This window comes from Lutra lutra, chromosome 2 (genome assembly GCF_902655055.1).
Source record: "Lutra lutra chromosome 2, mLutLut1.2, whole genome shotgun sequence".
NCBI lineage: Eukaryota > Metazoa > Chordata > Mammalia > Carnivora > Mustelidae > Lutra > Lutra lutra.
In genome coordinates this window covers 145,329,554-145,342,269 of record NC_062279.1, presented here as the reverse complement: position 1 = coordinate 145,342,269, position 12,716 = coordinate 145,329,554, and the positions used below count along the sequence as shown (strand labels likewise).

General features: G+C 50.0%; 1 protein-coding gene across 7 annotated transcripts in view; it reads left to right on the top strand.

Moving 5' to 3' along the window:
* LOC125093525 (high mobility group protein 20A-like) overlaps window positions 1-11,356 on the top strand; it is a 56,483-nt gene extending 45,127 nt beyond the window's left edge. For 2 of the 7 annotated variants that reach the window (XR_007125275.1, XM_047718840.1), the window contains exon 11: window positions 419-543. Coding sequence is in view for 4 of the 7 variants with exons in the window: in XM_047718840.1 (XP_047574796.1) it covers window positions 419-423 (5 nt within the window). In the remaining 3 variants the exon portion in view is untranslated. Of the gene's footprint in view, window positions 1-384; window positions 4,853-10,705 lie in introns of those variants that run through there. The other 5 variants (XM_047718839.1, XM_047718838.1, XR_007125273.1 and 2 more) reach the window with 4 other exon arrangements.
* Window positions 11,357-12,716: the final 1,360 nt, after the last annotated feature.

Below are 12,716 nucleotides of genomic sequence, written 5' to 3'. Positions count from 1 at the left end.
CTCTCGCTCGGCTCCCAGCCTCTCCCCCTCCAGACCACACACTCAATTGTGAGTCCATCCCACCTGCCAAGCCCTGGGCCCGGTGCCAGGAATTCTGAAATCAGCAGAGATGTTTTATGACCTCTCTGAGCTGGCAGGCTCAGAGGTGCGGCACACGGGAAATAAACCCAGCTATCTCGGCATGAGCTTGAGTCCCACACCTTCCTCCAGGTGTGAGCTGGGGAGCAGGGGTCTCCTCCTTCAAGACCCCATGTGTGTTCTCTGCCCCAGGCCCAGCGCATAGTAGGCCTCCAGGAGTGTTTGAGGTGAGGTCAGGTGAATGGAGAGAAGGTGTGCTTTGTGTATCTGCAACAGCCCTTGGGCTCTATCCCTTTGTTGTGGCAGCAAACTGTTCTGAACGCGCCTTCCAACTCTGCAGCTTGAAACAGTGCCTCACCCCTGCACCAGCAGCCTGGACCTCTCCGGCAGCTCAGAGGCCAGCTTCCACAGAGGCATCTCTCTCCTCAGAGAAAAGACCAAAGATCCTGTGACTTACGTACGGGACAGTCCGAATGGCTCTACTGACAGGAGAAAATAAGTTATGTGTGTAGGTTTGTGCAACAGACTCAATCTTTCTTTTGTGCCCAGGGTTCGGCAGTGTCTGCGCTATAAGTGTTCCTCCTGGGGGGCTAAGAGCTGAGCAGCTTTGACTTGGGAAGATTTTGGTCGAGCACTTGTCTTTCCACGTGTGAGCTCCACAGGGACTACAGGCGCACTCCTGCTCTCAGAGCACATGAGTTTCCCCCCCACCCTCCCCCCGCCCAGGAGCACACTTTGGTTTCCTCTGTTATAAAGACAATAGTTGCCTCCCCCATCATCCTCAAAGGATGGGGTGAAGATCAAGTCAGATGATCAGCTTGTCTGAGTTTGGGTTCCCCAGGGGACAGACCCTGAGATCAGGATTTTTAGGCAAATGGATTACTGGGGAGAGGAGTCCAAGCTGGGGAGTAGGGAAGGGGAGAGAGCCATAAAAGGGAGAGCTATCTGACCAAGAAGCCATCGAGGGCAGCTGCAGGCTAAGCCCTGGGGAACTCTACAGGACCCGAGAGCATCCCACCTGCTGTCCAGGGAGCTGGGGTACTTAGCCACCACTCCCTTTACTTTCTGCTGGAGGGTGGCTTCCACAGGGTTAATCCCCTGTCCTTCCCAGCCTGCTGTGCAGGTGGCAAAGGGGGTATGGGAGATCAGAGTGCCTTGGGCTGGGAAACATACGCCACAGGTGCAAGGCTGGCCAGGGTGCCCCCTGGGGTGGCAAGAACAGGGCTTGTGGTTGGGGCATCAACAGTGTCTGTTATGGGACTCTTATAATGCTTTCTAGCCTACTAATGGATTTGCAGCCAGAAGATGGGGGTGAAGAGTCATGGTGAGCTCCCCATACACAGGGTGTAGACAGCAGGGACTGGGTCTGACCACCTAGAGCAGAGACCTGACCACAGTGGCCTCGATGCATAACAAAAAAGTCCAGCTGTGAGCAGCAGGGTCTGGGAGAACAGCTACCAAGAGGGAAGCAGCCACTGGCATGTGGCTCTTGTGTGTACTTCCATTGCCCCCAAGGGAGGACCCCCAGGCTCCAGCATTGCTTCTGCACTCCAGGCAGAATGGCAGCAGGGAAGAAGGACAAGAAGCAGGTGACAGCTGGAAGGCCTCACTTTTAAAGAGCTTCCAGAGAGCCCTTCTTTCTAGAAAGAGTTTCCAGAAAGCAACTCCCACTTCCATCTCAGGGACCAAGATGGCAGCCTTTGAGCAAGAGGGCCGCAAGGGAGGCTGGGAAGTGTAGTTCCCAGAGCAAAGCTGGGGTGGGTTAGGGAGAAGGGAGCAGAACAGAATTGGAAAGGCCAATGTGAGAAGGGCTGTATGCAGTGTGGCTGGAGTCCTTGCAAAGGAGCCTGGTGTCATTCTCCACTCAGCAGACATGGGTGGTCACAGATGGTGTGTCTCTGGCGTGTTTATTGCTGGACTCAACGTCGGGGTGATAAGCCTTCACTGGTTTTGTTTGCAGCGTGCTCTGTACACATCATTTCCTTTCTTCTGTACACAACGTCCAATATGAGTGCAAGGAAGGTCTCATAGAGCTATTTACACATGGAAAGAGAGAAGCCCCATAACTTTTCTGAGATGCCATCAGTGGGCAGGCCTGGTGTGGTTTCCCTTGTGACCATGTCCTGTGGGAATCCAGCTCTTGGCTCTGACCTTGGGGTCTGCAGTGTTGTCAAAACCTTGGCATAGGGACATCTTTCTCTTTCCAAACCAGCTCGGCCTCTCCCTCCCTGTGGTTACCTCACCCCTGTTCACCCTGAACCCCCACTTGCAAACAGCCCATGGTCATTGGCTTTTCTACTTCTTTCCCTCAGATCAAGAGCTCCCCCAGACAGAGGCTGGCCCCAGATACACACTCAGCAAAACTTACTGAATAAGAACACTGAAATTATCCAAACGAGACCCTGAAGAGGATTGCCAGATTTAGCATATAAAAACACAGGACACTAGTTAAATTTGAATGCAGATAAACAACAAATAACTTTTTGTGTAAGTATATCCCACAATATTTGGGACATGCTGCTACTGAAAATTGATTATTTATCTAAAATTCAGATGTAGCCAGACGTCCTGAATTTTATCTGGCAAACCTAGCGCGAGTGACTCGCCGACCAGGCAGCTCCCGCAGCTCAGCCCTTCATTCATTCCATCACTGGGAAGACGGACACACTCCTCCCAGGACACACAGCAGATTGGTGGTGGTCCCTGAGCTCTCCCTGGCTGCCAGGGTCTGAGACTCCTACTTTCTCACAGAACAGCCAAGAGAAGCAGGGACTGGCAGGTCCCAAGTGAGAAGGGGAAGACCCAGGGGTCCAGGAGGTGAGGGCGGGGCTCCTCAGGTGGCAGGTGGAAGGATTTACCTGTGGATGCTGGGCAGGCTCGGTTCTGGCTTAAGCTCTACCTCTGAAAGTCTGTGGGACCTGGAGCACATCTTCATGTCCTACAAGGGAGCTAGAGTAGCTCGGCTTAAAACCTGACATTTGAATGCCAAAAACATACCCACACACAAATGTTCTCTACGTAGCAACCATGCAGCTCTGCGCAGGACACTTGCTCCCTGAGCCTCAGTGTTCTGACCTGTAAGACAGGGCAGAGTTATTATAAGAGTAAAAGGAACTGGGTTTTAGAAAGTGCCCAGCACAGTGCCTGCCCATTGCTGGAGGGACCCCAGACATGGTTGGTCCTATTGTTACTGACGATAACTCCGCCAGGACCCATCTGGGACACACGGGGACAAGGATACCTTTACCAACCACCTGACAGGTTCTACGCAGGTGCCCAGGCCCTTGCTGGTCTCAGGCTTATCCCTACATCTGAACCTCTTGGCTGAAGCAATTCCATTCACCATGCACCTGCACCACCTCGCCCTCCCACCCCTGAAATGCAATCCCCCTGCAGGTCTGGTTCTGGGCTGAGGTCTCCACGGGACCGCTTGGAGGTGATGGGGCTTTGATTTCAGGAATGGGGGCCACATTTGGACAGTGTACCCAGTGTGCTCCCCCTGAGCCTTGGCCAGCAGAGCTGAAACTAAGAATCTGGGCAAGACTTGTGTCTGAGGAGGCACAGAAAGACATGCAATTTACATGTGACCTAGCACACACAAATAGATCTACAACTCACCTCAATGCAAAACAATAGTTGCCCTACTTCAGAGGTGCACTCTGACCCTGTCTTCTTTTCAGTTTCACGGTTTCAAAGTGCTGGTCACAGACCACCAAACTGACTTCAGGACTTCCTAATCGGTCACTGTCCACAGTTTACAATCTTTCTCAGTCCTTCTCACCCCGGCACCCTGAGACTTGGTTATCAGCTCGTATGGCTGGGTAGGTGGGAGTTCAGGCCTGAACTCTGTCCTCTGTTTGTGCTGGAAGCAAGAAACCAGGGCTGAGCATCTGGCTCTGCCTCCCCGCGGGGATGCCCTGGGGTGAGACACAAATGCCCCTGATGGCTCGGAGGAGGCTGCTCCTAATCTTGCTGCGCAGAAGAGTATTGAATGGGTCCACAGACCAGGGCTTGGTGTGGGGTGAGCTCGGTCAGTATTGGCCGTGATGATAACCAGGGCCAGCGTCACGGGTGTGCAACCTCTGGAATCACACAGAGGTCTGCCTGGGTCCATGCTCAGCTGTTATCTTCTTGAAAATCTTAGTTTCTCTTTGAACTTGTGTCTTGTAAGTGACGTCTGCTGGAACAACGGAGGACGTCTGTGAGTAGAGGGAAGATGCCAAGCGATTATGCCCACATGGTGGGCGGCACGTGCCCTAAGCAGTTGGCTTGGCCATCGGGCGACAGGCACTGGTGGTGACGGTGGCAGAGTGGGTGACCCCGGGAGAGGGAAGGGTTCCCTGTGGCACTGGTGCCTGGACCACAGTGGGAGACAAGCTGGCCCTTCCCTGCCTGGAAGCTGTCCTTGCAGCACCTGCAGAAATGTTAACTCTCAGGCCTGAGCACCGAGACCAGATCTGCCAGGCATAGGCAGTAAACCTTGTCAGTAAGTTATTGCAGAATACAGGTGTGCCCTGGACTTTGCAATAAAGCGAGCCACTTAGTAGAATTATTCAATGAGTTTAGAATCAAAAAAACTATTACAACATTGCCGAGCAAATATCCAAAGGCTTAGAACTGGAAATAATGTAAAGATTGTCATATTTGGTAGAAAAGAACACTATTTCCACATAAAGTTTGACAAACCAATTATTAAAGAGGATGACAATTTAGGGGTGCCTGTGGCTCAGTCAGTTGGGCATCTGACTCTTGATTTTGGCTCAAGTCATGATCTCAGGGTCATGAGATCAAGTCCCATGTCGGACTTCACCCTCAGTAGGGAGTCTGCTTGAGATTCTCTCTCTCTCCTCCCTCTCCCCTCTCTCTCTTTCAAATAAACCTTTTTTTTTCATTTTTTTTTAAAGATTTTATTTATTTATTTGACAGAGATCACAAGTAGGCAGAGAGGCAGGCAGAGAGAGAGAGAGGGAAGCAGGCTCCCCGCTGAACAGGGAACCCGATGTGGGGCTCGATCCCAGGACCCCGGGATCATGACCTGAGCCGAAGGCAGAGGCTTTAACCCACTGAGCCACCCAGGCGCCCCTCAAATAAACCTTTTTTTTTTTAAGAGGAAGACAATTTTTTAAAGTTTTCCCTTGTAATTCAAGACAGAGTGATAGAAAGCATAAGCAAGAGAATGAACCATATACAAATCATGGAGCCAAGGTGGTTTCTTGTTAAAACCTCCCCCGGTTACAGGGAATGTCAGACATTAGACATTAAAATACCATGTATAAATTTGCATGTAAAACTCAGTTCAGATTTACATGAAACTGACTCACTGAAAAGAGTTGCATCTTTTTAGAAAAATGTTCTGCAGCAATCGTCAGCTCTAAAATTTGTGTTTCAAATCAGTAATTGATCTGAAATTTGTCCCAATGTTATTGCAGCTTGAAAAAAAAACTCAGCAGCCCCAATAATGGTTGCAATCAGCAGAAACTCCCTCAAAAAGAAAAATTATTGGAAATGATTCACCATCTTGAATTGCCAAGAGCAACAGATGTCACTTCCCATTACGCTGGTTGAAAACAAGTCGCTCTAAGTATACATTTCGATGAAATGTATGAATTTGCAGTAAAGCAAATCTGGAAAATCTTATCATCAAGCTCTCCCATTAATAAGGTATTACTATTTGTTGTATTTTGTAATTTATGACTCCAAAAATATTGGTTTCACAATTTGCAAGCTTATGTTGTTACCTGCGTGTCCCTGTTGTTGCTACCATAGTGTATAAGTAATAAAATATTTTAAAGGGAAAATCTTTGTATTTAATATCTTCAACTGCACCTTTCCCCTGCTTTTAAGTTAAGTCAAAAGGGGCCCCACATTTTTATTTTCCACTGAGCCCCACCAATTACGTAGCCAAGTGAGGGTAACACAGGTGAGAAGAAACAGCAGCGTCGACACCAACTGGGAACCCGACAGATGCAGAATCTCGAACTCACCCCAGACCTGCGGGGACAGACTCTGCATTTTCATGATATTCAAGGTGAAGTGTAGGCATGTGAGAGTCTAAGACCCACCACCCTAGATAAAGTGATTGGGGGAGAACTTGTCCAGGTTCCTGGTCCCTTTGCATCCTCGGTGTTGCTATTAAAAGTGTGTCCACTAGAGGTCACCAGAGCCAAGAATTAATGAGCAGCTTTTCCAAGGGAAGAGTGCTGTCGAGAATGGGGTTGGGAGGTCTTTTATCCATTTCAAGTTTATCTTTGTGTACGGTGTAAGAGAATGGTCGAGTTTCATTCTTCTACATATAGCTGTTCAGTTTTCCCAGCACCATTTATTGAAGAGACTGTCTTTTTTCCACTGTATATTTTTTCCTGTTTTGTCGAAGATTATTTGACCATAGAGTTGAGGGTCCATATCCGGGCTCTCTACTCTGTTCCACTGGTCTATGTGTCTGTTTTTATGCCAGTACCACTGTCTTGGTGATCACAGCTTTGTAGTAAAGCTTGAAATCAGGTAACGTGATGCCCCCAGTTTTATTTTTGTTTTTCAACATTTTCTTAGCAATTCGGGGTTTCTTCTGATTCCATACAAATTTTAGGATTATTTGCTCCAGCTCTTTGAAAAATACCGGTGGAATTTTGATCGGAATGGCATTAAAAGTATAGATTGCTCTAGGCAGTATAGACATTTTAACAATGTTTATTCTTCCGATCCAAGAGCATGAAATGGTCTTCCATCTTTTTGTGTCTTCAATTTCTTTTTTTTTTTTAAAGATTTTATTTATTTATTTGACAGAGAGAAATCACAAGTAGGCAGAGAGGCAGGCAGAGAGAGAGGAGGAAGCAGGCTCCCCGCTGAGCAGAAAGCCCGATGTGGGGCTCGAACCCAGGACCTGGGATCATGACCTGAGCCGAAGGCAGCGGCCCAACCCACTGAGCCACCCAGGCGCCCCTGTGTCTTCAATTTCTTTCATGAGTGTTCTGTAGTTCCTCAGGTACGGATCCTTTACCTCTTTGGTTAGGTTTATTCCCAGGTATCTTATGGTTCTTGGTGCTATAGTAAATGGAATCGATTCTCTAATTTCCCTTTCTGTATTTTCATTGTTAGTGTATAGGAAAGCCACTGATTTCTGTACATTGACTTTGTATCCTGCCACATTACTGAATTGCTGTATGAGTTCTAGTGGTTTGGGGGTGGAGTCTTTTGGGTTTTCCATATAAAGAATCATGTCATCTGTGAAGAGAGAGAGTTTGACTTCTTCATTGCCAATTTGGATACCTTTTATTTCTCTTTGTTGTCTGATTGCTGTTGCTAGGACTTCTAATACTATGTTGAACAAGAGTGGTGAGAGTGGGCATCCTTGTCGCGTTCCTGATCTCAACGGGAAGGCCGCAAGCTTTTTCCCATTGAGGATGATATTTGCTGTGGGTCTTTCATAGATAGATTTTATGAAGTTCAGGAATGTTCCCTCTATCCCTATACTTTGAAGCATTTTAATCAGGAACGGATGCTGGATTTTGTCAAATGCTTTTTCTGCATCTTTGGAGAACAGTGTGGCGATTCCTCAAGAAATTAAAGATAGAGATTCCCTATGACCCTGCAATTGCACTACTGGGTATTTATGCCAAAGATACAGATGTAGTGAAAAGAAGGGCCATCTGTACCCCAATGTTTATAGCAGCAATGGCCACGGTCGCCAAACTGTGGAAAGAACCAAGATGCCCTTCAACGGACGAATGGATAAGGAAGATGTGGTCCATATACACTATGGAGTATTATGCCTCCATCAGAAAGGATGAATACCCAACTTTTGTGGCAACATGGATGGGACTGGAAGAGATTATGCTGAGTGAAATAAGTCAAGCAGAGAGAGTCAATTATCATATGGTTTCACTTATTTGTGGAGCATAAGGAATAACACAGAGGACATGGGGAGATGGAGAGGAGAAGAGAGTTGAGGGAAATTGGAAGGTGAGATGAACCATGAGAGACTCTGGACTCTGAAAAACAACCTGAGGGTCTTGAAGGGGCAGGGGGTGGGATGTTGGGGGAACCAGGTGGTGGGTATTGGAGAGGGCACGGATTGCATGGAGCACTGGGTGTGGTGCAAAAACAATGAATACTGTTACACTGAAAAGAAATTTTTAAAAAAATTAAAAAAAAAATAGAATGGGGCTGGGAGTTACCATCTCCCCAAAACCGAATTTCTGCCTACCTCCTCAAAGGCATGTTTAATCAGAAATATGCATCTGCAAAGGGCACAGATTGCTGGTTTTCCCAGTGGAAACCCCAGGCAGAGGCCAGCCTGCTGGACTGGGGGAGCCAGGAACCAGTGCCTGGGGAAGCTGCCTCTCTTCTCTCGGCCTGCGTGCCTCCATCTGTGAAGTGTGGGCAGTTGGACCATGAGATTTCCAGGACCCCCGTCACTTCCCATTGCAGCTTTCTGTCCTGGGCCCCCAACTTTGCTAAAGAAATAGAAACAAGCTCTAGTCTTGTCTGCACAGGTAAGATGTCCTCTTCCTGGCCTTCAGGGTCTTAGGAGACCAGGGGCTGTGCCTTGGAATTCAGGGTGTCTGGCAGGTCTGGACCTTTAAGGAACCTGGCATTCTGGAGGTCATGGAACATTCATCTCCATGCCACGTGGAGTGGGTTTTGAGCACGGGTGGAGAGGCATAAGATGGCAGAGGAACAGAGCTGTACCAAATCAGCCATCGCACAGATGTGGAAACCAAGGTCTAGGGAAGGATGTGACTATCTCCCAGGTTCCTAGAGCCCAGAGTCAATGGGGAAGCTGCAACTAGAGCCTAAGGGTCTGGGGGCTGAGGGCAGAAAGGCACTTGCCCAAGGCTTCTTTCCGCGGGAACTGGATGGATTCTCATTGCCTGGATCTCTGAGGGGGAAATACTACATGGGGGGCGGACGTCCTTACGGGGACCTGCTGCCCAGAGAAGAGCTCAGAACCTTGGCCAGCAAAGCAGGACGGGGCCGCAGGGGCTGCCCACGATCCTAGTGTTGTCAGGGTTTCTGTCAAAAAGAGAGCTGAGGTCTCTCTGCTCACAGCTAGGGGCCATCCGGTTCTCCACGTGGCTCCAGAGACATTAACTGGAGATCCTCTAGCCTGGGGGGGGCACATGGTGGGCTGTGTCATTGCAGAGCCTGGTCACAGCTTTGACTGTGCCATCCCCCTGCTCAAAAGTCCCTAGTGGCTGCCTATTGCCTGAGTGATGGAGCAGATGATCCCCGCTCCTCAGCTTGATGTCAATGTACTTCAGAGATGGGACACAAACACCTTGCTAATCCCACGCAGCCCCCCTGCCGATTGGGCCCACAGGCTGGGTTGGTGCATAAGCCCAAGTCAGCCTGCCCACCTGCCTTCATTCACCCCTAGTATAGATCCTTTACCAGTGCTAGGCATTGCTCTAGGCCCCAGGGAGGCAGCAGGGAGCAAACAGACAAGACCACATCCTGGCCAAGCTCAGGTTCAAGGGGAGACAGGCAAACAATAAATCAACCATAAACTATGGCAGTGAGCAGGGAGGGAAGCAAGGGGGATGGAGTGGCAGGGCTGCAATGTTCCACAAGGTGGTCGGGGAAGGCCTCTCAGTGAGAAGGTGGCACCTGTTCCGAGACCAGGAAGTATGGGGCTGGGGAACAGCATCCAGGCAGAGGGAACAGAAGGTGCAAAGACCCAAGTCAAGAGTGGGCTCAGTGTGTTCTGGGACCAGCATGAGGCCAGGGAGTAAAAGGAAAGGAGCAGAGGATGGGGCCCAAGAGTAACATGGCGCCAGGGGTCTCAGGGACAATTGAAAGGACTTTGGTTTCTACGCTGAGGAAGGCAGAGACCCTGGAGGGTTTTGTCCGAGGAGTGACAAGACCTGACATCATCCTTTCTCAAATTTCTCAAATTAGGGCATAGCCAAATGTCCTAAATTCAAATCCTGCAGCAGCCATGCATTAGATGTTGGATGTGGTCTGTTCATCTCTCTGAGCCTTGAGCTCCTCTTGCACGGCTCCTGGTATCGAGCAGGCCCTCAGCAGCAATGGCTGCCTTTCCTGCCCCTCTGAATAGAGCTGAGGCAGACACACGTCCTCTGTAGGTGACAGTCAGGCAGAATGTGATGGCGGTGATGATGGTGATGGCGGTAATGGTGGTGGTGATGGTGATGGTGATGGTGATGATGGTGGTGATAGTGGTGATGGTGGTGGTGATGATGATGGTGATGGTGGTGGTGATGGTGGTAATGGTGGTGATAGTGGTGATGCTGATGATGGTAGTGATGATGGTGATGGCAGTGGTGATGGTGATGATAATGATGGGGACAGTGATGCTGGGTATGGTGATGATGGTAATGGTGGTGATGGTGATTGTGGTGTTGCTGGTGCTGGTGCTGGTGATTATAGACAGGTTCCTGTATGTTGGGATAGTGGTTTCCTCAGCACGGAGATACACTGTTCCAGGGACCAGTGAGCACACACGCGAGTAGCCTCAACCATTCACCACAGTCTGCCCAAGTACTTTTTTCTGACTGTGCTGTGATGTAACAAAGGTTGGAAAGCCCTACTTAACTTGATGCTGTTCATTTTATCTTCCATTTGTTGCTTAGTACCATTGTCTCCTATTTCTTTCACCACCACACAGACAGTCTTCCTGCTTGCTCTTTACCTTCAGCTAAAAAAGACTCTTGAAGAAGTTCTCAGTGGAGGAGAAAATCAGAGCCCCGATTCCAGCAATTTGACTCTTTAGATGACATAGTTTCCCATGCTGACCCCGTGCCATGGAGGACTATGTGACAGAGAGGGAAGCCTGGTGGGGCGCCCTGGACGGAAGTTCAGCTCCGACTTTGCATGCCTCGGCGGTGACACCGCGCTGCTCACTTGACGTCCTGGAGCCCCCTGGCTATGGGATACTACAAATGGCTGCACGTCCTGCATCACGCATCACACCAAGTCTGGCCTGGTTTCTCTGTGACTACTCTGAATGAAAGCCCATGCCCACCTTATGGAAATAGATGCTAACTTTGAGGCGGGGCCATAAGAGATGTGCTCCTTCTGCTTTGCACACCTTGGAAACCCCCTCCCCCACTGCGTAGAAGCCAGCTGCCATGTCAGGTGCCGTGCAGCCCCAGACCACGCCATGCCGGCAGGAAGCCCAAGCAACCCCATGGAGAGCCAGAGGCCATCTGGAGGACACCCAGCATCCGCTTCATGTGAGTGAAGCCTTCTTGGACCTTCCAGCCCTGCTCACTGCCAGCGCCACTGAGCAACGGTCCCCAGCTGATGCTACACAGAGGGGAAAAACAAAACAAAACAAAAAATAACAAACAAAAAAAACGTTCAGTGGACTCCTACCCATATTCCTGACCCCAGAATGATGAGCAAGTAAAGCAGTTTTTCAAGCTGCTAAGTCTAGGCATGGGTTATGATGTGGTAACAGATGACCAAGCCCCACGAAATATGCCTTCGCCCACCCCAGGGGACCACTTTGGGACAAGCAAGTGTGGGGGACAGGGTGCTAGTCCTCTCTCTATCAGACAATTTCCACCACCGCCCCCCATCTGGTCCTCTCCAGCCTCATGGCCAGCCGACCCCCCCGCACCTCTGCTCTCAGCAGCCCAAACAGCTGCGAGCACCCCCTGGTCTGCCACTCCCCAGGACTCTGCACCACCTGAGAGTGGTGCCTTCTTTGAGGAGGACCCTGTTCTCCCCTTCCTAGAGCAAACCTCCCTTTCTTCTTTAGGTCCCAGCTCCAAAGTTACCCTTTCCCCAGCGGCCTGCAGGCACCCTGGGAGTCCACGGGCCTTCATACCCGCGTCTGAGGCTTATTTGGAAAAGCACACTGTCTGCTGCCCTTGACATGGTGTGTTCTGGGCTCCCGCATCTCCCCGGGCCCATCTCCGTGCTGACGTCAGGCCAGACCCTCCTCTCCTTTGCTCAGGGACAGAGGGCAGATATACTCTGAGGACGACGGAAGCTCATGGTCCCCACCTCGGGCAGGACAAAGGCCAGCAGCATTGAGGTTAGCCGCTGATATTGGGTTTCCTCCAGGAAAAATGTTTAATTCAGTGAATTCATGCAACACCTCACGCCCCACACAGTTAACAGTCCCAAAGTGAGCACCAGGATCATCTCGTACCCGGGCTCCTGCTCCATAAAGCAGGTTGCTATCAGAGCCTGACAGCTTCCATTGTATCAAAATTTTAAGAGAAACAATTATCTGTGATCACAGTGAGCTTTCTGGGTAATTTATACTTCCAACGATTGTCGAAAACAGGATCTCTTCGCCTTACGTGTCCAAATTGTTCCCACAAACATCACAAGCGCTTTTCCCCCTCAGTCTTCCCTGTCAGTCTCCCCGCAGCACGTATCTGTTACTCTGATCGCTGCCTGCAAAGTCTTGGGGAGGATTTGAAGCGGGCAATGTTCACCTCTCCTTGACATTTCTTGAGCGCTGAAATGCCTGCGTTTTCTTCTATTGTTTCCTGGTGAAGTGAGCAAGCCATCCCCTCTCCTACCAGCTCTGGGTTTTGTCACGATGACAGCTGGGACTCGGGACTGCGAGCACACTTCGCTTTAGAAGGGAAGGAAGGGAGGGGCAAGCGCACCCTCCTCTGGCCACAGGAAGCCACAGAGAACGAAGGACGTGGGAGCCC